Source organism: Electrophorus electricus, unplaced genomic scaffold (assembly GCF_041902795.1).
Source record: "Electrophorus electricus isolate QZ-2024a unplaced genomic scaffold, ASM4190279v1 Scaffold132, whole genome shotgun sequence".
NCBI lineage: Eukaryota > Metazoa > Chordata > Actinopteri > Gymnotiformes > Gymnotidae > Electrophorus > Electrophorus electricus.
The window spans coordinates 93,375-116,626 of NW_027658414.1; the positions used below are offsets into that span (position 1 = coordinate 93,375).

General features: G+C 40.4%; 1 protein-coding gene across 1 annotated transcript in view; it reads left to right on the forward strand.

Annotated features, from left to right (window-relative positions):
* Positions 1–2,064: 2,064 nt before the first annotated feature.
* Positions 2,065–23,252, forward strand: part of LOC145654557 (SNF-related serine/threonine-protein kinase-like) — a 34,738-nt gene continuing 13,550 nt past the window's right edge. Inside the window, exons 1-3 of the mRNA XM_081708785.1 lie at positions 2,065–2,256; positions 5,616–6,330; positions 20,392–20,533. Coding sequence (XP_081564911.1) covers positions 5,742–6,330; positions 20,392–20,533 — 731 coding nt within the window. The 5' untranslated portion in view covers positions 2,065–2,256; positions 5,616–5,741. The remainder of the gene's footprint in view (positions 2,257–5,615; positions 6,331–20,391; positions 20,534–23,252) is intronic.

The following is a 23,252-nucleotide window of genomic DNA, read 5'->3' on the forward strand; positions in this document are numbered from 1 at the left end:
CCTGCTGGTAATCAATAAAGCCCATCTAATCTTATATGAGTACTTATGCAGTAGGATGGATAAATCTTCAGTTTACATTTAAGTCATATGCACTTTTCAAATTCAGCAAAAAAAAAAGGCTACTACACTTGCAGCTGCATATAATAACAATCAGATGTAGGAAATATGCTGGAATTAACCTAATGCATCATTTGATCTTTAACAATGGTACAAATCATTATGAAGGTATTCCTGCTAACAACTATTGACACCATTTGTGCATTAAGTTGCAAAATAATTAAATCCACCAAAAAGGATTTAAGTATTACAGTAGAAAACGTATTTGCTGGTACCTTTTCTGGAACAATTCAAGTGAATGCAAGATTATATCAAAATTATAATTTTTATAATATGCCTGTCAAAGAATCCTCTACTTAGATCATTTCAGTAAACAGTCAAATAATCCTTAAAAAATCTTGACCTCAAATGTTTTGGCAAATTCCAATCTGGTAGTTGTCTGCATTATTTAGATAGTTGCATATATAGATTAATATTTATCTCGATTGGAGATATACCCATAAAAGAGGAAATGAATGGTGATTATACTGTAGACCATTGCTGTGCCCATATCTCAAATACCTACGATGTCTTCGGTTAGTGGTTACCAAAGATGTCAAATGGTGTTAGTAAAAAAAAAAAAAAAAAAAATCTCGCATGCAACACTTTTTCTTATTAAATTCCAGGACAGTATATTTGCCTATTCTGGAAACCAGCGTCCTGGGATCTGAATAAGAAAGTGCACATGAATGAAATCGTGTTCTTAGATTGTAGCCTCTTCTGTGTCTACAGTTGGATCGATACATTTCAACAACTGAAAGTCAGGTATGCATGTTTTAAATATTTGAATATAATGACCCCTACAGTTCAACTATGGAAGTGCATAAAGTGCATGAAATTAGGAGGAAGATTATAAACCACTCAACCATTATACAGCATTCACTGTAAACTCTTGCTGTTTAAAAATAAATAGAACCTTTTCCACAGGTGCCGTTCTTTAGCCAGAGTATTCACAGATTCGTTGTATACATATATATATATAACACTCATTTATGATAAATTCCTTATCAACCCGATATTTTAAACTAGACGTACAATTATTTAGAAGCGCTTAACAAGCTTAACAACCACTAGATGGCAGGCAATCTCAATGTTTCCAAAGAATGATACACGCCATTATCTGCAGTGTGTTAAATATCTGCTGACATCTCTGAGCAATAAGGCTTGATAAGTCAAATACTATTTCTTATCAAATGGGCGTGCTTTTTGTACATTAGATATTAAGTCTGAAATTTGTATCAGATGAGTCCTACATAATCAATCATACGTGTTTATATATATATATATATATATATATATATATATATATATATATATATATATATATATATATATATATATATATATATATATATATATGCTGCAACTTCACTCTTCGCAAATTATCATTTATAGCCCTGTGTTTGAGTATAGTTTTAAATGTTTTAAATTGCCAACTACGCGTCCTGAAATTAACTGCACCCAGTTTAGATTATGACTTGGCACAAAACTAAAAAATATTTCCAGAATTTTCATTTTCTGTGTAAATGAATCCAGAAGACATAAATGTCTAACCAGATCACTTACCAGTATACTTCCTCTAATTACAGTTGTCATATCTAGAAAATAATTCCTGGCGAAGGGGTATTGTTTTACATGTAGCAGACCCACATTACATCTAAGATGAGGCAGGTAAGGGGTCTAGGCAGAAGACAACGACATAATGTGACCTGTGCACGGATGCATGGTGGTTTATGAATAACCTCCAATGTGAAGTGAGTTAAGGTCAGCACGGAATGACGACAAACACACATAACTGTTATATCACATCATATCAGCTATAAAATATAGGCATTGAATAGGGATTATCACACTGTATGGGCCCGCTAATGAACGCTCTTCACGTCTGCGTTGTTGTGACGTCAGGGGAGACTGCGGCTGCGCTCTTCACTGCGCCGCCGCCACGCGGGGAGGAGCGCAATTTCGCTGAGAATAGCACTTCCAACAGCGTTTGCACATTGATCAGGAACTGTGTGAACGCCGCTATTGTAATCTGAAGTGCTGAACTTCATTCAGCAGGCATTTTGTTGAACTCCTTAAATTCTGGATCGAATATCGTGATCCCATTATCTCTGGACATATTAAACATTTTAGTGGTTTTAATGTTCAGCGGAGTGAGTGGTAAGTCAAACTAGGTTAACGTTACATAGTTAGCTAGCTAGCAAACGTCTCTAACAAGATAAGGTGGATATCGTTTAGTAGCCTGCAAGGTAAATAGCTTGCAGTATATGCAACAACAATATCAAACCAGCTAGACAGATGTTTTTCCAATTTGTTGTTTTGGTGTGAAATAATATAACCTTACGCTTTTAGCTGCATGTCGGTATTTTTTGCTAGCTAGTTATTTACGGTAGCTTGCCAACTAGCTACGGAACTACAGAATGTGGTTCACTGGTGTTTTATACAATGCAATGTTAATCTGGCAAGATCACAGGTGATCCATGATAAGCTTTTTGAGCAACTAACGATGGTTAGCTAACCTAGGTAGCAATCTTTGCATGCCACTTTACATTCAGGCTCATGTGGGGCAGATCAGAAAGCCATTCTGAGCTGTGGCACAGTAGGCCTGTCACGGAAGGGAGTCTATCACCAGCACTGCCATGTTCAGGGCTCACTAGCTAGCTGGATTGGGTATTGTTGCACGGAATTGTCCATTGCTGCGACATACACAAAACGAAGTCAAGAGAGACTTAGAATTTCTGTTGGTAATCGTTTCTTAGGCAATGATTTAGATGCATATTCCATTATTTCTCCAGGTAATAAATGATATTGCTTTCAAGCAACTCGAGTTGACAGCTAGCTGGCTAGCGTTAGGTTACCTAGGTAGCGAGAACTGGCTTGGCTAGCTAACTATCAAAGCTCACCTCAAGGGCTACATGCGCTAGCTAGCTAACTACCTTATTAGAATTATTTAATTTATTTACTAAATTATCAGCACTTAACTCCTCCTTGGCTAAACTTTATATAGTAATTACTTGTACGGATTGATATTAACAGCGTTAAGCGGGCTAATTAAAGAAGATAACTAGCTAACCTAGCTAATTCAGAATTAAAGTAGCTAACGCGTTAACCTAGCTGGTTAGTTGGGTTGGTAACGGTAAAGTATGATTATTAATTTTCTCTGGGTTATTGTGTGACTCTAAGTGAGTTAATATATATGATGTCATTTTAGTCGAAGCAGTGCCGTTAAATAGCTATCTACAAATTCAAACATTTAGTTATCTTAACCTACGTAGCGGTTAGCTAGGTCTAAAATACTACCACTTCTCAGACCAAATGTTAATCCTCGCCCAACTAAATATATCAGTAATACTTTTATTGTCGCTTCCTGAGAAAGGTCAATGCAGAAACCTCAGATTAAGTTTCTTTCTGCTACATTATTATTAGTCGTAAATCTCGCTTGCTCACTTGTAGCAGCTGCGGCGAAGGTTGCTAGAGTCTAGTGTGTAAACTATCTGCACCAGAATTAGCAAAGTCCTTACTTGAGTACGATACATAACCCTAGCTAGAGAGGTAAACCACTTGATTCTTATGTTCTGTCATGATATCAAGCGCTAAAACTGTGTTATAACAAAGTTAAAAAGATCTGTATTCTTGTGTAAAGAACCAAGACTTAAAAAACCTGTTACAGAAGTTAGGCTTTTATTTGCGTGCATGCCTGTATTGCAAAGTACAACCGATGTATTCAACATGAAGTCCATTAATCAGGAGTCTGTTTATAAAAGAATTAATAACTAAATAATGGATAGGCTAAACAAACGAGTGAAATAAATAAATAACAAATGTGCATAAAAAATGTGCTGTGCATGTACTACTTAGAATGTATGATTGTTTGAATCCTTTAAATCTTGCATTTACATTTATGGCATTTAACTGTAGGAAGACTTTTGGACTTTACATAAACAGAGCTTTAGTTTCATGGATGTAATTCATTATGTAATATTGGCAGCTATTCATGGGTTTTTCCCCCACTATAACTAATAATTTGCTAATTACTAATCACATTTCATGAGTATATGTTCCAATAAATCTAGCTGTAGAAAAACTAGAAATTTCCTTATGATCCAGTTAGCTATGTAATGTATAGATTGCTGGACTAATTTCTGTATTTGTTTTATTGTACTGATAGTGTTACCCAATGATGCAGCTTGCTACTCCATAAAGGAGATCCTTGTACTATTGTTCCACTTAAACAAGGCCTGTTTAACAGTGTTTCGGTAAGGTGCTTTTTTTCCTCTGATAAATGAAAGCTTATTACCACAAGGGCCTTCGTCCTCATCCTGATGAGAGAAGATGCTATGGGAAAAAAGCCACCATTGTGTATTGAACACAATAAGTATGCACTAGTATAATTTTTGAAGGCCTATAATGGGAATAAACAGGCCCTCATCAGAAGGCCTATGGTATGACAGAAAAGGCAGTTGGTATTGCTCAGAGTGGTGTTAGCAGATTTGTGGTCATTTGCCCATCAGATAAATTCAAATGATAAATTCAAAAACGGCTGATTTTGTATTAGTTTTATACACCAAGTGTGAATATTATCACTTCATCAACCTGAGGCCGGTGTCACTAAGTATATGGATGTGCTCTTGGGGTACATTTTTCACGTTAAAGTAATTGTATAAATTATTTACTGGTTACTTGGGTTCATCAGGAAAATAGAAATATTAGCTAGATAACTGACCTTATCTTTGAGAGAGTTCAAATTGAGTTTGGTATTACTGAAATGATGTGGGATAATTCAGAACATTACAGGACAAAATGGACTAAGGTCCTGGAATGAATATCTGAGATTTTTTTTCTTCTTTATTTTTTCTGCTTAAAAATGAATAATTACATCTATACACTGATATGTGGTTATAGACTGCCTTTTTATGTAGCCATGCATGATACTGTTGGAGTGTAGTTTTACCTTTTAAGTACATGTTCATTTTGCACCCCTGTACTTGTTTCCAAGCAAGCTTGGTGGTGTTTCTATGTCTGGAGTAGTAGATGCAAGAGATAAGCAGAGAGATCCTGGCAAAACCAACTTCATCTATAGGGTTACATTTTCCCAGTCTTCCTCTTAGTTTAATGGTCATTGCAACTGAATTATCCCACTTATGAAGGCTTAATTGATCATCCAGTTTTACAGTCTTTCCAGAGAAACTCCTGCCTGTACTCTAACTTTTCTTTGACTTTCCAGATCTATGATATTCAGTGCTGAGAATCACTGTCAGTTTTAATTACTGGAATGTTATTGTTTGTGCATCTCAGTAACATTGCTTTTACCAAACAAACATTATATCTGCATTAAAGACAAGCTAAACTTTTAACATTTCATTGCTCTTGTCGCTGTCTGTCTGGGTGGTGTAGACACCTTGAAGACAAAGTTTGATACAGCCATGCTCCATCAGGATTGATGTTGGTCTTTGTACCGTAATACGGCTTTTAATGGGGTTGACCACATTTTTCTAAATACTTTAACCTCTGATTGACAGGCCAGTGGCATCATGGGTTTGCTGTTACCAGCCAGTGTGCTGAAGTGAGCTGGTCCCACCCTCGACTATAAACTACGACCCCTGGGGTTAAGCCCCTCCTCCAGTCCGAGCGAGGGACTAGCAGTCATGGCGGGCATCAAGCGCGGCTATGACGGAAAGATCGCCGGACTGTATGACCTGGACAAGACACTGGGCCGTGGGCACTTTGCAGTGGTGAAACTAGCACGCCATGTCTTCACTGGAGAGAAAGTGGCAGTGAAGGTCATTGACAAGACCAAGCTGGACACGGTGGCCACTGGGCACCTCTTCCAAGAGGTGCGCTGCATGAAGCTGGTGCAGCATCCCAACATCGTTCGTCTCTACGAGGTCATTGACACACAGACCAAGCTCTACCTGATCCTGGAACTGGGCGATGGAGGGGACATGTTTGATTACATCATGAAGCACGAGACAGGCCTGAATGAGGATCTGGCTAAGAAATACTTTGCCCAAATCGTCCATGCCATCTCCTACTGCCACCGACTCCATGTGGTCCACCGTGACTTGAAGCCTGAGAATGTGGTGTTCTTTGAGAAGCAGGGCCTCGTCAAGTTAACTGACTTTGGCTTTAGCAATAAGTTCCAGCCGGGGAAGAAGCTTACGACCAGCTGCGGCTCCTTGGCCTACTCTGCCCCTGAGATCCTTCTGGGGGATGAGTACGATGCACCAGCAGTAGGTGAGTAGTCGCTGCTGTGGTGGTGGTGGTGGTAGTAGCACAGCTCAGAACACAAGGCTGTGGGGTAACATTTTTGTGCTCTGTGTTGGAGTTAGCCACATGGTTTAGATAGGTGTCTAAAACGATGTGAGTTTGTCCTTGCGCAAAAAGATATTGGTATTCTTGTCAAATCTGTTCAGATTGTGCTTCTATTTAACCATCTATAGGTCATAATGTCTCCTGTGTATATTATTACAATTTGCTTCTGTCAGGCTCCAGTTTAAAAGGGAACCAGTATTGTACCAGGACAGGTTGTAAGTGCAGTTGTGGCATAGTAAAATGTGAAAGGTAAATTTGGTATTACCACTATAAGAAGGAAACTTGATGCTGCTGTTGTCAGTGTGACAGTTTCTGATCAAGCATGGTCATTTTTTTTAGAATGTGGGTTGGATGCAGTTTGGCTTTTATATAGATAAGATTCCTTCAGTCAGACTAACAGAACATGTGCAATATGATGTTTAGCTATTTAAAGGCAATAAATTAATAGACATGAAGAGCTGTTTTGCCTGACATTAAGCAAATAAAAATGATGATTTCTCAGTACTTTGTTTAATAGCTTGAAATTTTGTGTAGACAAGAGTGAGTTGTTACCGGTTGTTCGTCACAGCTGTGGCCCTACATGCTAATGAAACACAGCTGAACGGATTCACTGCACATTTCAGGATTCCTTTGAAAATGCACGTTAAGGTTAATGCACATTGCAACTGTCCGAGGAGTGAGATGGTGGAGCATGTGCGTTAGAGGTACAAGTATGTTTAGAGCATGCCAAAAGCATTCGTCACCTACCCCAACCACTTTGCCAGGTTTTATGGTGCTGCCACTTTCTTTGTACAAGTATGTCAGTCACACCTTTCACAGAGATACAAACACCCTTCTGATAAGTCTCTTATTTCATTTTTAGTCTGAGGGCATTTCTGTGCATGTCTGCTACCGTGTCATGGTCAGTGTGTGTCACTAGAAGGCCTTCAGAGACCAGAGTGGTGGCTGCTGTAGTCACAGATGCAGAGGACTGGATGGTGGAACAGTTAATCCTCTCTTTGTTTGAGCTGAGCCTTCAGTGCTGGAGCCCTGATTAAACATTCCTTATTGACACTGTCAGTGTGATCAAATAGACAGCGCCCTCCCCACTGAGATGGTTTCTGGCTTTGCCTGCTAATCGATAATGCTTTGTCCTGTGTTTGGCCCACATTCTGTTTTGATACCCCGTTGTCAAGCTGGGCACAAGTGCAACAGTGAAGCAGTTGGCCCAAGCTCACGTTATCTGCAAACCTGATCCTTTCCAGTATGCCTGAAGGTTTTTTTTTTCTTGATGACTGAGTCACTGTGTAGGCATGAATTTGTGATGTCACACTGGAGATTTAATCGTTGAGGGCGTTTGGCATAACCTTGGCACTTTTGGGTTCCATTCCCTTTGGCTTCTGTCAATGGAAATGCTTGTGCAATTGACATACAAAAATAAGAAATATGAACATATTTAAATTAGATTTTAATCTGACCAAAGCTTAGACCTGTCAGATAAATGTCTTCAAACCAACTGGACATCTTTTAAATGAAATCTTTTAAAGAAGCTCATGCTTGTTTTATATCCTTTGTTTCCATAATAAATCTAGTGACATGCTGTCATTTGCAATCTTGCCCACTCAGTGCTTATATAATGGCTAAGAGAAAGGTGAATTCAGGCACTTCTGAGAGGAGAATGAGAAGCCACTCGTGTCCCTAGAACAAGGTAAGAATAAGACGGGAGGCTCGATTTCATAATGCCAACCTTTAATATGAAGAGTACAGGCCAAAGCATACGTAATCGATTTGAACGAGCTGGATGAAATGGCCCCTATGGGTGTGGCATTTCCTAAATGATTGGGCCATGCCAGGCTAGATCTGTGCATAGCCATTGTCAGTGTCACCTGGTGTGTAAGCTGACACGTGGTGGAGATGGCTGAGGTGTTATGAATGAGGGTGCGAATCCTGTGGACAGGGTTTAATGTGCCATGCTTGGGGAAGCTTCTTGCTGTGCTCGCCTTGTTTACACCTCGATCTGTTTGTTGTTACAGGGGTTTCTGAGGAAATGATATGCAGAAATAATGGTCTGAAGTATTTAAAAATAAAACAAGAGGTCATTTGTCTATTGATGGATCTAACTTAATTCTATAGCTAGTTTATTCTAACCCAAATTACACAGTGAATAGGCCTAGACATGAATAACATTCCTCATGCTCATACAGTGGACCAGGTCAAAAAGTAATGCTTTTATTTCAAATTGATAAAATGTCTCCAAGGCTAGCTTGTAATGCGTTTTTTTCATAAATGAGTAACACGGATTGGGCCAGATTGTCTTTTTTTTTTTTTTAATGTCCTGATGGATAATGAAATAGATTACGCTTGACTGAATAATCATATAGACTGAAGGTCCTAAGAAGCACCTATGTTCTTTAAGGTTCACTACCTCTCAGTCTTAAATCAGTTAATAAGCACAGATTGGTAAGATGCTCCCTAATCAGACTTTGACATATTCAAGACTATGGTTTGTGAATCATGCCTGTGGGATACTCCCATTTAAAGCACTTCTCTGTGAGGATTCTCAAGCTTTTTATTTGTCTCCTACCTCCATTATGGCATATGAACATACTAAGTTTGTGGTATACCAATTGGGATCTAGGCCTTTTCTTTCCAAGGAAGATTCCAAAATCTGGCTGACACATGCAAGGAAACATGAGTGCTTTTTGTATTGTAAATAAAAGTTTGGGTTTAGTTGGAGTCCAAGGGGGCCAAACAATTTGGCTGTTTTCTAAAAAGCCAGTTAACTTAATGAATTCCATCAAATTATATGTCAATAAGTGTGCTAAAGCAAAATTACACCAAATTACAATTTGAAAAAAAATAATTTTAAAGGAGTTCCTGTTTGCCAAAGTCCTCATAGGCTACTGAAACATGCAGGATACCAAAAAAATAAAGCATTATTATAAAAACATATTTTAATCAAGTCAGTACAAAACACAAGGTAGTCTGTTTATTAGAAAGAATATAAGATGAATAAGAAGTGATTATCTTTCAGTATTTGTACAACATTTGTACCATGGCCACTTGAGAAACCAAAGTGTGATTGTTTGGTTAGTAACTCTGAGGCTGATCTACCCATAGTGAGCTCTAGTGATTAGAATTTTAAACATCCTTGTTTTATTCAGTGTTTTTTGTGTATCTGTATCTGTTCATTTTCCACCTTTTGGATACCAGCAATGTAGTTACAGACCAGCCAGTCCGGTTGAGCCTGTGGTGGGAGGGAAGGAAGGACTTGCGCTTAGTTACTTGGAAAATAGGCCAAGTGTTTGTTAAAGAGCCTCCCTGAAACCTGCCAGCTTGGCAAATCGCCCTCCAGCCTCAGAGCAGTTATCTTGATGCTATTCTGATGAATGCATGGAAAAGTGATGTTGCTGCCTTCCTGTAGTATTTACGCTTCGTTCCATGTCAGTGAGAACACCTTGCTTTTGTCATCTGGAGACAGTGACAGGATGCAGGTCCACTGGGAACAGTCTGTTTTCATACAATCTCATGCAGTCTTGAGGGTTTAACATTGTGTTAAAGTGCCCTTAGGTTAATAAAAGATTTCTGTGGTGATTTTCTGATATTAAAATTGCTTACAAATACTGATATCTGATTATTTAACAATATTATTGTCTGACACCAATTATTTGGTAGCTTGTCATTTACTGAAGATTAAAAATTTTTTTGTCAGTTCAATTTGTTTAACAGTTTTAATTCTTCAGATGAAATTGAATAAGGCAAGTAGCATGCATTCTTGATATGTGTAACTTGAGGAATAAAAAATGAACAATATGTCCTCAATCACAGAAAAAGGCTGATCATGCAATATTAACTTGCATAAAAAGGGTATGCCATTATTAACACAGTTACCTGAATTCTTAATTAAATGTCTGACATGCTTTGATTAAAATACCAGAAGGATCAATCACCACAGCACCCTTCTCAACCAGTTTAAACAGCCCTGTTCAGAACAGCCGGTTTGGGTGCAGGTTCCTTTAAATTATAATAAGCCACTACTTAGCCCACCCCTGTTCTTCCATAGAGTGTGCACTGATGCCATTAGGGCTTCTCACCAAGGAAGTCAGAGAGAGAATAACCATAATGTAATGTCGTCCGGGTTTGCCAGGCATTAGAAGCGCCCGCGAGAGTCCAAAACTATCCAAAATGAATGCGGGTGAAATGGAGCTAAACGACTAATAGTAAAAATTTAAATAGTTTCTTACCACTTTGCCAGGATCTTTTTTTTATTTTAGGAAAGTAGAAGTAGCATTTTGGCTACTCTAGCTGTTCATCAGCACTCTAGCAGAAATGCTATTGTCCTACTGCCCAACACCTGTTTGCTGTAGAAATGTTTGCTATGGAAACTTATTTCTAAAAATAAAGGGAAGTGCTGTTGTGAGAAGTGGTGAGAGATTTTAATTTTTCGTTTTAACTGTTTATCTTCATTTATGGCCGTTCATTTTGAATTCACCCACAGGCACTCTCCGGCGTTTTTTTCCAGTCATTTTTTGATGGCTCTGTTCATGCTACCATTGGAACTATCGAACCCTTAGAGAAATATGGCTGCCAGAGAAAACATCGCTGTGCAGCTATATATGTTTGAACCAGGCTCAGACTCTGAGTTTGCTCTGATGTCAGCTCTGTGCTTATTCTAGCAGCTAAACTTACATTAATGTACATACCTAAACACTGTGATGTGTGCCAGTTTGTCAAATCACAAATGGACAAATGCATGTCTCCCCCCCCCCCCCCATTTTTAACATATTACCATTGCTAGCCTCTGACTCCCTGATTGGAACTTAAATGTAACTTGTCATGTTATTAATGTGTTGATAAGTTGAAGTTCACCTTAGACATTCAACTAAAAAAATGACGTCATTGTTGATCCTGCTGCAAGTAACACCAATAACTCCCTAGAAAATTACATCTATTATATTACGGCAGTTGTTGCCATTAACTCTTTTACTAAAAGTGGCATGGCCAGTCCTGATATGTACCACCAGGTTGGAAAAGCAGTCAGAAAAGTCAGTTTTTTGCTGACCGTAGCTGGTGTGTTGCCATCAAAAATAAACTTTATCCACTCAGCTGTTCTGTCCTCTGAGACTGAGGGCTGATATAGCACTTTGTGCTGGTGTATGTAGCCAACAGAGTAGCTCCCATGCTTAGCTCTTAGCTTCTACATAATGCTGGCTGGTCTAGCACAAACAATTGGCACACCTTCACAAATGCAGTCCTTAAACCATGGATGGAGATACTCAGATGGAGGATGGTAATTCTGATGAGTCCCCTAGTGACGTAGAAAGGAGAGCCACAAAGAATGGCTTGTTTAGTCCCATGTTTTTTAGTGTAGGCAGCCCACAAGGGACTGACTGACATTTCAGTTTGTGGCTTGGTCGGCACTCCCATTTTTTTTTTTAATCCTTATATGTTCCGTTTTAAAAACCTTAATCCCTTTTTGAGTAAGAATTTTATTGTTGACTGTGTGAGTTGTCATTTTGGTGCTTCTGAATGCTTGTGCCACAGTTGGGGTTGTATTTGCTTTTAGCTAAACTAAAATGCATGCCTTTTTATTAGACTCTTCATGTCTAATAAAATACTTTTTGCTTTGGTCTTTATTTTTAATAAGTGTCGTTTTAGGGTTAAGGAGAAAATGTGAAAGTGATTTTTCTCCTTTTTGCACATGCTGAAATAGTTTCACAATGCAGACACTCTTCTCCCCACACAGGTTAAACATTGCCGACCAGCTTTCTTTCGTTAATTCTATATTTCTTTAAAAGCGAAATTGGCCAACTGCGCTTTTTCCTTTTTTTTTTTTTTTCTTTTTTTTTTTTTAACACAGGTGGATAACGACTGTTGGCCAATGCTGTCAGTCATAACTGTTATCTGTCCAGGCTAAGTCTTTTATCACAATAATATAAATGAGTGCTGATTATTCTCTAAATTCAGTATACAGTCTGTGCCCATGCCACTGCTTGGAAAGGCTCTAGTTTTCGCACTGTAGGAAAAAATTAGCATCCACCTTTGTGATTTTCTCCTTTTGACTTTTTACTGCTTTCTCCCATTTCCGTTTGCGGTTAGTGTAGGGCATAGCGCTTAGGTAGCAGGCTAGACAAACGGACTGTCACGGATTAATGTCATTTTGCATGTGACTTATCATATTGTAAATATTTAGTAGATTTAAATTTTGGCAGTGAAAGATAAGATATATTGTTTGCTAAATTCCTGTTTATGCTCATAAAACTCACTTTTAGCAGTAGCGCATGGATGCACTAGTGATTAGGAAAAGAAAGTGTTACTGTTAGGCTAAATGTAGCGTGCTGAGCTGAGTGAAAAATGTAGGTCAGGCTGAAATGGAAATACTGTAATTGGACTGCCCAGTAGAATGTATTTATTTTTATAGCAATATCAGGATAATTCTTGTATACCATCACCCAAGATTAGTACAAAGACTTGCAACAGGATAAAAATAAATAAATAAATAGGTGCACTAACAAAACTACTCTCTGTACAGATAAATGCATTGAAGATGTACTCAGTGATTGCAGAAGTTATACTTGGGAAAAGTAGTGCAGAGTGGAAGTGCTCTGAAATATCAGTGCACTTTAAAATGGACTTCTATAAAGGCAGTTTAAAAAAAAGATTTTCATGGCCGAGAAGCAGCGCAGACCTATGACCACCTGAAGAGAAAATAGTTTGTAGTTATCTGCCTTTCGTTTCCTAAGCCTCTGGAATTTCCTGGGCTCTTTATCTTCATAGTACTTTAAAAACTCAGTTTGGAAGATTCATATAAAAGACATGTTTTTTGAATGTGTATGTAGCCATTACCAGCTAGATTTATCCAGACCATTGTCTCATTTACTTGTACGTTGTGCACTTAGCTGTGCGAGTCGTATCTCCTACCTATTTTAGTCATATTTCAATGTGTCTAATGTTTAGCTAGCATGAAGTGAGCGATACCAGGGTCATTTGATGATGCACATGCATCTGCAGCATTTTTGTTCATAAACTAGCCAACATTTTTGCTCTCTGGCTGACTGATCTTTTTGTTAAAAAGTGCATTTAGGAAGGCTACTCTGTGCAGTAGTAGGTAGTGGTGTACACAAAGTGGTTAGCAGTGAAGACAAGTATAGGAGTGATTGATGTTCTTACATAAATCATGTAACTAGATATGTAGTTACCATGATGGGAAATGATTTTATACTGCTCAACATTTGCAAATATGATCCACTGTAGGCAAGCCAATGGGCATATTCGCTAGTCTTGCAACATGAAAGATTGGCCCCATTTTACCACATGCACACACCCTCGGTCACTGTGGTCAAGCACTTAGTCAAGTGGTCAAGTCTTTTACCTTCCCCTTGCTGAAATGTACATAAACAAGACATCCAAGGTACTTTGTGTTTAACATTTTATTACTGAATATGGCTGTAACAATTTTAGAGTACAAAGTAGGCTAGCGTTTTAGCTCTCCATGCAGAATATTAGTTTGCAAGATCAGAGGCTTGTAGGAACCAATTTCTAGACTTCTCTCAGAGATTTCAAGTGTTTCAGATGTCACACAGTTCACAATGAAAAGATGCTGAGGAGCAGGACTAGGCTTGCCTGGTTACCTTGTTTTGTATATATATTTATAGTATAAATATATCTTCTTAAAAGAGCTTTTTGTAAGCAGATAACTAATGGGGTTTTTTTTTTGTTTTGGTTTTTTTTTTATTAAAATAAAAAATCATAAAAATAAATTGTAAGAATAGTTAATTTCAGTCCTAATATTAATGTAGGCATGTTCTGATCTCTGTTGGTGCCTAATGAGCATTTCTCTGGCAATTCAGCTGTCTGAAATCATGGTCAATTAGTCATTGAAATTAGCCATGCAATTGTAGAATGGAACCCCACAATGTCTCTGCTGGAGTGAGGGCAGAAAGCAAGTGCTTGTGTGTGTGCATGCGGGAGAGAGAGCTCAGCTTTCATCCACCGTGTTTCCACTCAATTCATTTGATAGCTCAGGTTCTCCTTCTGGCAGTTCATGTCTCACAGCTGCTATAAATGATTGAGCATGACTTTCCTGCTGTGAACTGTGAATATAGACCTGGGCCAAGTTTTATAGTAGAACTATACTTCTTTATGTATGCAATTCATGCTTCATCTGCACAGATTTACCATACTCTTCCTAACAGTCAGAGTGTATGTACACCTTCATTACACTGTAGTTAGCTTGTCATGGATGCATATTTTGTTTACCTGTTGAGAAACAGGTTCAGCAGGTGAAATATATTATAGGAACCAAGGAAAAATTAGTTTCTCAAAGATAAATTCATCCCTGTCCATCTGATACTTAGTTGTCCATGTGAAATGTATGTAATGTATCAGCCTGCCATAGTCCCGTGTCAGTTTTGTTTATTTTTTAAATATGGAAAATTTAAGTTGTGTTTTAGAATAAACACATTTGAAGAGCAGACCAAATGTTGCAGGTCAGATTGCATTCATGACGCATGGCATGAAGCGGATAAGTGAAAGGAGAGGATGATGGGGCCTGACTTTTATTCCTCTCACTCACCTGTCAAACACAGTGAGAGCTCTGGAGACTGCACATCGGCAACAGTATAGACCTGTGAAACAGTGTGTTTTCTGTAGACTGCACAACAGTGGCTGTAAAGACATGTGCCCCCCTGTACTTGCCTGGTTTTCATTCAGATTCATAGCCGCAGTGGTATGAGGAAGCAAGTGCAGCCTGGGCATTCTGTCTGTGCAACTTGTGTGCCGAAAAACAAATGGCATTAACAGTGTGCGTGGATATGCATTCTCCCTTTACCTGTGTCCTGTGTCTCACCAAGGTCATCTGAAGCCAGGGAAGCATAGTGCGCTCAGGGACAATTGCATTTAGACATGCACAAATTCTGTGGTTATCAGAGAATGAAGATTGCACCTGACCCTTCTCCCATTCACGCTGACCAGCAGTGCCATGCCACAGACAGCTAGAGACAGGATGATTGCAGGTTTTAATAGGAGAAAGGCAGCATTGTTTGCCATTTTTAGCTATCCATATTCAGATGAGTTCCTCTGAGGAGTAGTTCTGGATTTGCTTTGCTGCAGCCTCTTCCGTGCAGACTTGTATGCTCTTTGAACACGCTTACTCATTCTTGAGGAAGCTGTCCTCCTTGCAGTGTCATTTGTAACACATTTAACAGCGTCGTGTTCAGCTCTTCATTACAGCACATTGAATTGGCTGTCAGCAGGGGATGAGTCGATGGCTTCTCTCACGGTGTGCTCCTGTGATGTGGGAGGCCCTGTCATTTCGTACTGCAGTTGTGGGGAGGGGTGTGTCGCATGTGGAGCGCACCCTCTTCACTCCTCCTTGGCCCTGGCCGGCCGAGTGGGCCACTGCTCGGTAAGCACACGAGACAACCACCAAGTGAGAAATCCCTAGGTCGCTCATTAAACCAGCACCGAGGCACATGTGCCGCATGAGCATCGCGCGAGAACCAGGCCACTCCTGGTAATGTCGGAACCCCGTCCCCTTTTGGTTCCTCATCCTCCTCTCTCTCTCCTTCTCTTTTGGCCAGACTCTTTTTGCTGTGGGGGCTGGCACCTTTCTGACACAGTGTGAGGAAGTGTGAAGATGAAACAGAAAAGGACAGGAATAGAGTGGTGGCTAGAGCACTGAGGAGGAGGAGGGGAGGGACTATGTTTAGAGCAGTGTCTTCCTGATCTTACCCATGCCAGCCAGACATGGTGCAGTTCAATGGGAGGGTGATTAATCCAGCCTGCTGGTTGCTATGGAAACACCTGCTGCTGTCTGAGAGAGCCAGGTGTGTTTGTTTGTATGCGTGTCTGTGTGTGTCTGTGTGTGTGTGCGCCTGCACACATTTGTGAGGGCCTGTGAGAGTGCGAGTGTGTGTGCACATGCTTAAGTGAGAGAGAAACGGTGTCTGTGTGAATGGTGTAAAAAAGGTGAACATGTGCAAGTGTTCTTTAACTCCTGATATTTCCAGTACACTACTCTGTTTACATACTGCAAACATAGCATGCAATATGTAGAGAAAATGGTGGGGGGGGGGGGGGGGGGGGCAGCTTCTTTGTCTGGTAAGATACCGATGTCCAGCAGCTAATCATGAAATTAAAATACCTACTGCAGTAAACAGCTTGTCAACAGATTCTGCCATTTTGGAACTATGAAGGTCACAACAACCTTATGTCAGTGTTTGAGCATGTTTTTCCTTACCACATTACAGCACCAAAACAGCTGCATCTTCAGAATTACCCCCTTTGGAGAGCAAAGTTAAAAAGATGCATTTTCAGTAGTGAAAACAGCATGATGGCTCGGACGAATGGACAAAGCATATGAAAACAGATGCATTTTCCAAGTTCCCTGTGTAAGTGTGGACTAGGCCTAAGAAGACATGGTGAGTGAGGTTGTCCAGGGAGATGTCTGTTCTGTTTCATTCACCTTGGCATCCTCTCCGCTGTTGAGCACCGACACTCCTGCTCATTATTCCCCCCCCCCCATTATCTACATGTGCTTTGGCCCTGTTGTTGTCTTGAGTTTGTGTCCGAGAGGTCTCGAGTGTCGTGTCATTTAACTGTGGGTGGTTACATGCACTTTCATTACGAGTGGTTACCGGAAGGTTTTCTTTATGTTGACCACAAGACGGCTGTTATTGAGACCAGTAAGGGTGAAATGACTTTCGCGCAGTGTCCACTATTATAAAGGTTACTGCATATTTAACACAGTAATTATAACGTTCATTAATAAATACTGCTCCTAAGCGGGAAGCAGGGAAAAACTAGAACAACATCTGGCTAGCTAGTACTAGTCTTTTTATAGTTGCTCATATCTCCATTTTGGAGCCTCTTTTTAAGCCTCTTAATAATAATAAGAAGAAGAAGAATATAGCACCTTTCTCAAACTCAAGGTCACTTTACAGTAACTTGTTAGTGTGTTACAATAAAATGTTCTTCAGTTTCTCCTTTTCTAACCTTTGCAAAGAAAGTCACATTGTACATCCACTCAGTATGCAGGGACAGCCCTGGCAAATAAAACGTCGTCATCTCAAGATCAGTCACAGTTTAAGCAGTCTGAGCTGGATCTCTGAGCACAATCTTAGGGAATGATGCAGTGTAAAGGGAGTGTGAAAACGTGACCCAGTGTTCTGGCAGTTCGACATTGTTTTCACTGTGTTCTTGACCCTAATGACAAGGGGCTTTTGCAGTATGCTTTTAAAGTCTCTACCCAGTGCACTGCTACAGGCTGCTATAGCACATCAGTGTTGCCAACAATCAGAAATATCAGTTAAAACATCAATATACTAGGTTTGTAAATGCCTGGGATAAATAATTTATAACCATGAAGTTAACATTAATTAACACTTAATCATATTTCTGTTGTTTTTATGGTCAATCTTGCTAGCCTGAAAACTTTGAAATATCAGTCGGAATAGCAGCCTACATGGTTGGAACAGCAGTCTCTGTGGTCAGAATCACATGAAGTGGTTCATCAGGGTGAACATGTAGCACGACCCCCCCCCCCCCCATCTTCTTCCCCGGAGGGGGCGTGACCATGGCGGCTGCCATCTGCCAGCCGTCACTGCCTGGTCCACTGCTGCCTTCCCTCACAAAGGAGCTAAATTTGAAGCTCATTCCTGGTTGACAGGAGGAGCGCTATAGATGAAGTGTTTACTGCAGCAACTCTTTGTTCCTTATCTGTGTAGTGCTAGAGACGGAGTTTGTAAAGGCTCATTGTCATTTCGAATATGGAGCTTTGTGTAAAGTAAGGGACAAAAAAGAGAAGCTGTGTGCTCATTAAAGAGGCAGGAACTCCTGAGTGGTGTCTGAATAGGTAGTGGCTTGGGACCGGTCTGGAAAACAAGTAAAATAGAAAATGAGTAATAGGTCAGGCATGGCTGGTCAGTTTTCCCCTGAACACCATTGAAGTGCCAATGAATACTGTAGAGGAATGAGTCCCTTAGTGCACATGGGGTCATGCGGCATGACCCCCCCCCCCCCCCCCCCCCCCCCGTGCCAGGGCTGCTCCTGAAAAACAGACGCAAGCTTCTCTGTACCCTCTCTGAATAAATGAAGTCTCAAATATCTCAGTGCTTCTGATCTTTTTGATTCTGTTAATATAAGGAATGAAGATTGTGCCATGCCAGCAATCATCAGGGGAGTTTGGGGCTCAAAATGAGGATGCACCAGCATTTTAAAGGGCCCTTTATGACAGAAAACTCAATTTCCCTCAATTTATTTAAATAAATAATTTTGAAGTAATAAGTAATTCTTGTAAAATCTAGGTATTATGTTAATCTCAAAACACTGTGTACTCCCCAGTCCATACAGCTGATATAACCTGCAAAAGCAGCCTGTTTTGAAATCATTTTCTCTGATGTCATGAGAGCAAGCTCATTTACATATGTCTTACAGCAGTTTACACCTTTCCACATTCAGCTCTAAGGGCCTTTTGAATGAGGCACATTCCATGGCATCCAAGCACATTATCTTATATCTTAAAGGCACAGTAAAGGATTTATTTATTTATTTATCTATTTATTTATAATAAAGCCACACAAATGTAAGTGGACATCAAGGAAAAAATATCAAAGGAAAATGCAGGATATGGGCCCCTTAAGATATCCCATAGGAAAAAAAATTGTCAGGCTTGTTTTGGCAGGTTCTAGTTAAGTCATACCCTTTCACACTAGTGCTTTTTAAAGCTTAATCTCGTGCAGGGGTATTGGACCATCTGTAGACACCATTGCAGGGAAAAACACCTGACAGCAGTTGGTGTGTGTGACTGCCTAATTGTTGAAGTAGATTTGACTTTGGCTGTCAGTTCATGTGTGCAAGCAGCACGTGGTTTGTGCGTGCGAGCTCGCGTGTGTCCCTGACTGAGTGATGGGCCGGGCTCTTCTACATGTCCGCCACCCCAGCTGCACTGCCGTGCCGGAGGCTGCTTTGTTCTGCAGCAATCATTCTGTCAGGAAGCAGATGGGAAAGCTGTGGCTTCAGGCTCTGTGGGTCATTACAGCTGAACAGAGGCAGTAGGAGCAGGGCAGTGCTCACACTCCACCACTGTTTCTGTGAGCGGCCTTGTGTAGACCTCTACGGCAGAGCGCAACACATGTAGGTGTTGCGATGCAACATGGCATCACACCTGACCTTCTTGCTGCACACTACCACATGGGAGGCATGGGCACGGTTCAGTGCGACAGCTGCAATTCAGACCTCTTTTATGTGCCTTATTTGGATGGAGTCGGATGATGAAACCACACCGCTCAATGTCCAGCCAAATGTTTTTAAAGGGCCTCATGTTAAATGGAACAAGTGTAATGTCCGGTACTCCACTGTCCCTGCTCAAACATAGCTGAGACTCAGCAGCTGGTGTGCCATCGTTTTCTCAAATGAACTACAGCATGGGGCCGGGGGGGGGGGTTGTGGCGTCTTGATATAATCCCGTGAGGAGGAACAGCTAATGGAACTTTTGCTCAAATATTTCGTGCTCTCTCTCACCCTAATTACAGTGGCATTCACATCAAGCCATACGCCACAGTTGAACGTGATCGTGTGTGTCACTATTAGGAAAATTAGGTGGTTTTAAACTGATGTCCCCTGATTTAGAGATTTACATAATGTGGTGTTTGTTTTAGCTTTTCATAGATTAGTTGCATTTGCATGTGTGGTACATTAGCTGTCTGAGAGTTAGTCTATCAGTTAAGCAGTCAGGAGCTCACATGAATAGCTTCCTGTGTGCCGTGACAGCCATGGTCCTAGGCACAGCTTTTGGCTATGGTCCCTTGACAAACCATGGGCATCTGTCATTTGTTACTGGGTCTTTCTTGTCAAAATGTTCTTGTCCTACAGGGCAGAAATGACTGTTTGGAGGAACTGAACATGGTTTTCTTCATAAATAAAAGCCTTGTTGATTGTGTGTGTGTGTGTGTGTGTGTGTGTGTGTGTGTGTGTGTGTCTCTCTCTCTCTCTCTCACTTTGTAGATATCTGGAGTCTGGGAGTTATCCTGTTTATGCTGGTATGTGGGCAGCCTCCCTTCCAGGAGGCCAACGACAGCGAAACCCTCACCATGATCATGGACTGTAAATACACGGTACCTACCCACGTCTCCAATGCCTGCAAAGAGTAAGTGTGCTGGGCCCTGGGAGTAGTAGGGGTGTCCTGAGTACACCACAACCCTGTCCTGAACACGTTCCCACCATAACCCCTTTCTTCCCTAACTGAGATCTGGAATCATTGCAGAAGTGATGAGACTGCCAGTTCGTTTGCCCACAGAGTAAAGACCCGAGTGAAGGTGCTGAGCCGAGCACCTTCTCTTCAGGAGATGAACGCAAATGCCAAGGCAGAGAATCTTACTGATGAGGTGTTCTGTTTCTGTGGGCTCGGCTTGCTTTGATTACCTGGCAGCAATATGGCCAGATTAGTGTTGACTCTTTCAAAGGCATTTCAAACACACAACTGGCATTTTTTCATGTTAAATGACTTAACCACAAAACTGTGATTTAACAGAAAAATATTTGGGCATAGTGAATTTTTCACAGCTATGGTTTAATCACTTTAAAGTTTACTACAGATGCTGGTCCCCAAAATTTAGTCGTTAAATGGGAAATTGTGATTTTCAGAAAGTAAAACATTCACTTCACTTGCAAGTGACATGTTTTAATGCACAGAGCTGTTTTAAATAGGTTCTAAAATTGTATATATATAATATAGTATAGCACAGTTAGTGTGTAGGTTAGTGAAGGGAGAGAAGCTACCTAGGTCAATACTCCGTGTGAAACACTAACTACAGCATACTGATTACATCCATAAGTCCAGCTCTCATAATGGTTATGTAATTGCTAAGCTGCACACTGCTGTACTAGAGCCAACTTTATATGGACAGACCATATAAGTGCCAGTAGCACTGCAGTACTTTATCGCTGATGATAATATACACATTGTTGTCTTGTATTAATTAATTCATCTTGTGTGACTTATAAAGAGATTTCCATGGTGATGGAAATCACCAGTTATATTGCTTATCTTGAGCCTAATCAGTTATATGAAGAAGAATGATTGATTGATTGATTTAAAACCCAACTTGGCTTGTGCAGATATAGTCATTACAGTAGGTGATATCAGCTAATACAGTGCTCATACTTGATATAGGGGTGCTGAGGACCTTGGGCGACTTTGAGTGCAGTCGTAAAATGACCACCTTGTGCCTAAGGCGCTATTTATTATAATCGCTAGAAGAAATTCTGTTATTGTAAAGTTAAATGAAATATTTTAACAAGCAGTTATTTTGCCAAAAAACATTATATAAAGAAAACAAGACATCCATTGGAAATTACATAGACATACTCAGACTAATCTGGTCTTTAACAGATATTGCATATAAATGACACTGATCTCTTTCCAAGGGCCTGTTTGATGTGACTACTGTTAACAGTAGAACTTCTTCCTTCTAAGGCAGAAGAGAATGGAACCTAAGCACTGACTGCAGGTCAGCCAATGTGCATGGGCTATTTTTGGGCATTGCAGCTGCGCTTTGATCAGAAGTGCTAGTTTTTGTTGCCACTTTAGTGCGCTCCTGTCTGAGTCAATGGCGGCTTTTTGTTCAGCCCCCAGCCTCTCTGCTCATAGAGTGGACACCATAGTGACACAGTGTGATTGATGGCATGGTTGGGGTCCTTCAGCAGAGCCTTGCTTCCCTCCCTCACTTTAATGTTTCGGTAGTGACCTTCCCTCACAGTGTCTGTTGCCATCTGTCCAATGCGCAAGTACAAAAATACACCCAGGCAGCCAAAACAAAAGGCCAGTTTGTCCTCTTGCTGCTGATTTCCTCCCACCGCTTGGTTTCATTAGACGGAAGCTGTTGTGAAATCAGGGTCTTGTGAAAAAGCCTGTGAGGTGAGAATGTGTTTGTGGCTGACATGGGATGCTCAGTCAGGTGCCAATGCTGCAGAAAGCAGTAATATAATGCTGGTGAAGCAAGGCAATGTAGAGATTATTTATTTATGTTTGCTTTTGTTTATTGCATCAAAAAAAAGTGGGATCTCCATGTACTGATCCGAAGTACTATGTGACGTTTAATCTGCAGAGTGCTAGGGTTTCAGATGAGTGGCAGAAGTCATATGGCTTTAAAAGCACCTCCAGTCTCTGTGGTGCCCCTGTACTGCTGCCCCCATGTGGACCCAGAGAACAGTGTTGCATATGAGTCAGATGTATTCTCCATGGCCATCTGTACACACTGCTTTAATGACCCAACCCTTACCAAACATGGCCAATTGTACAAGAGCTGTGATGGTTCTCATTTGAACTGAAAATAAATTATTTGATTTTGCAAATTCTGTTTTTGAAAGATGACAGGGCTCAGAGTATTTGGTTAAAAATTCTTATTAACAAGTGTGGGGCATGTTGGGAACATTTGTGTTAATTGGTTATGGGCATGTACTTGACTGTACCCTGGGAGACCAGTACAGGGAAGGCAAAGCTGCTCATATTTGTTAAAGCACCAATTACTGCTTTATACATTATACAGGAGACCTGGGATGGTGCTTTCAGGACATCAATATTTCCACTACTAGGATATGCTAAAGAGAAACCAAAAACTGCCTGTCAGTCAAATGTTCCACACCTTTGGCCACCGATGATGATCATGTTTTATTGACTTAACTTAGACCATGTGGTAAAAACTATATTCTTGTTAGTGTGGCTTTGTTTCATCCATGTAAGCTCTGCAGGGCTGGTTATAAGACACGTTGTGTGCCACCACTTGCCTTTCTTTTTAAACTATGAGGAATTTGTGGCAAAAGTGCATTGAACAGTTGCGTTCCTGCTCCTAAGGTGTGAACTGTTT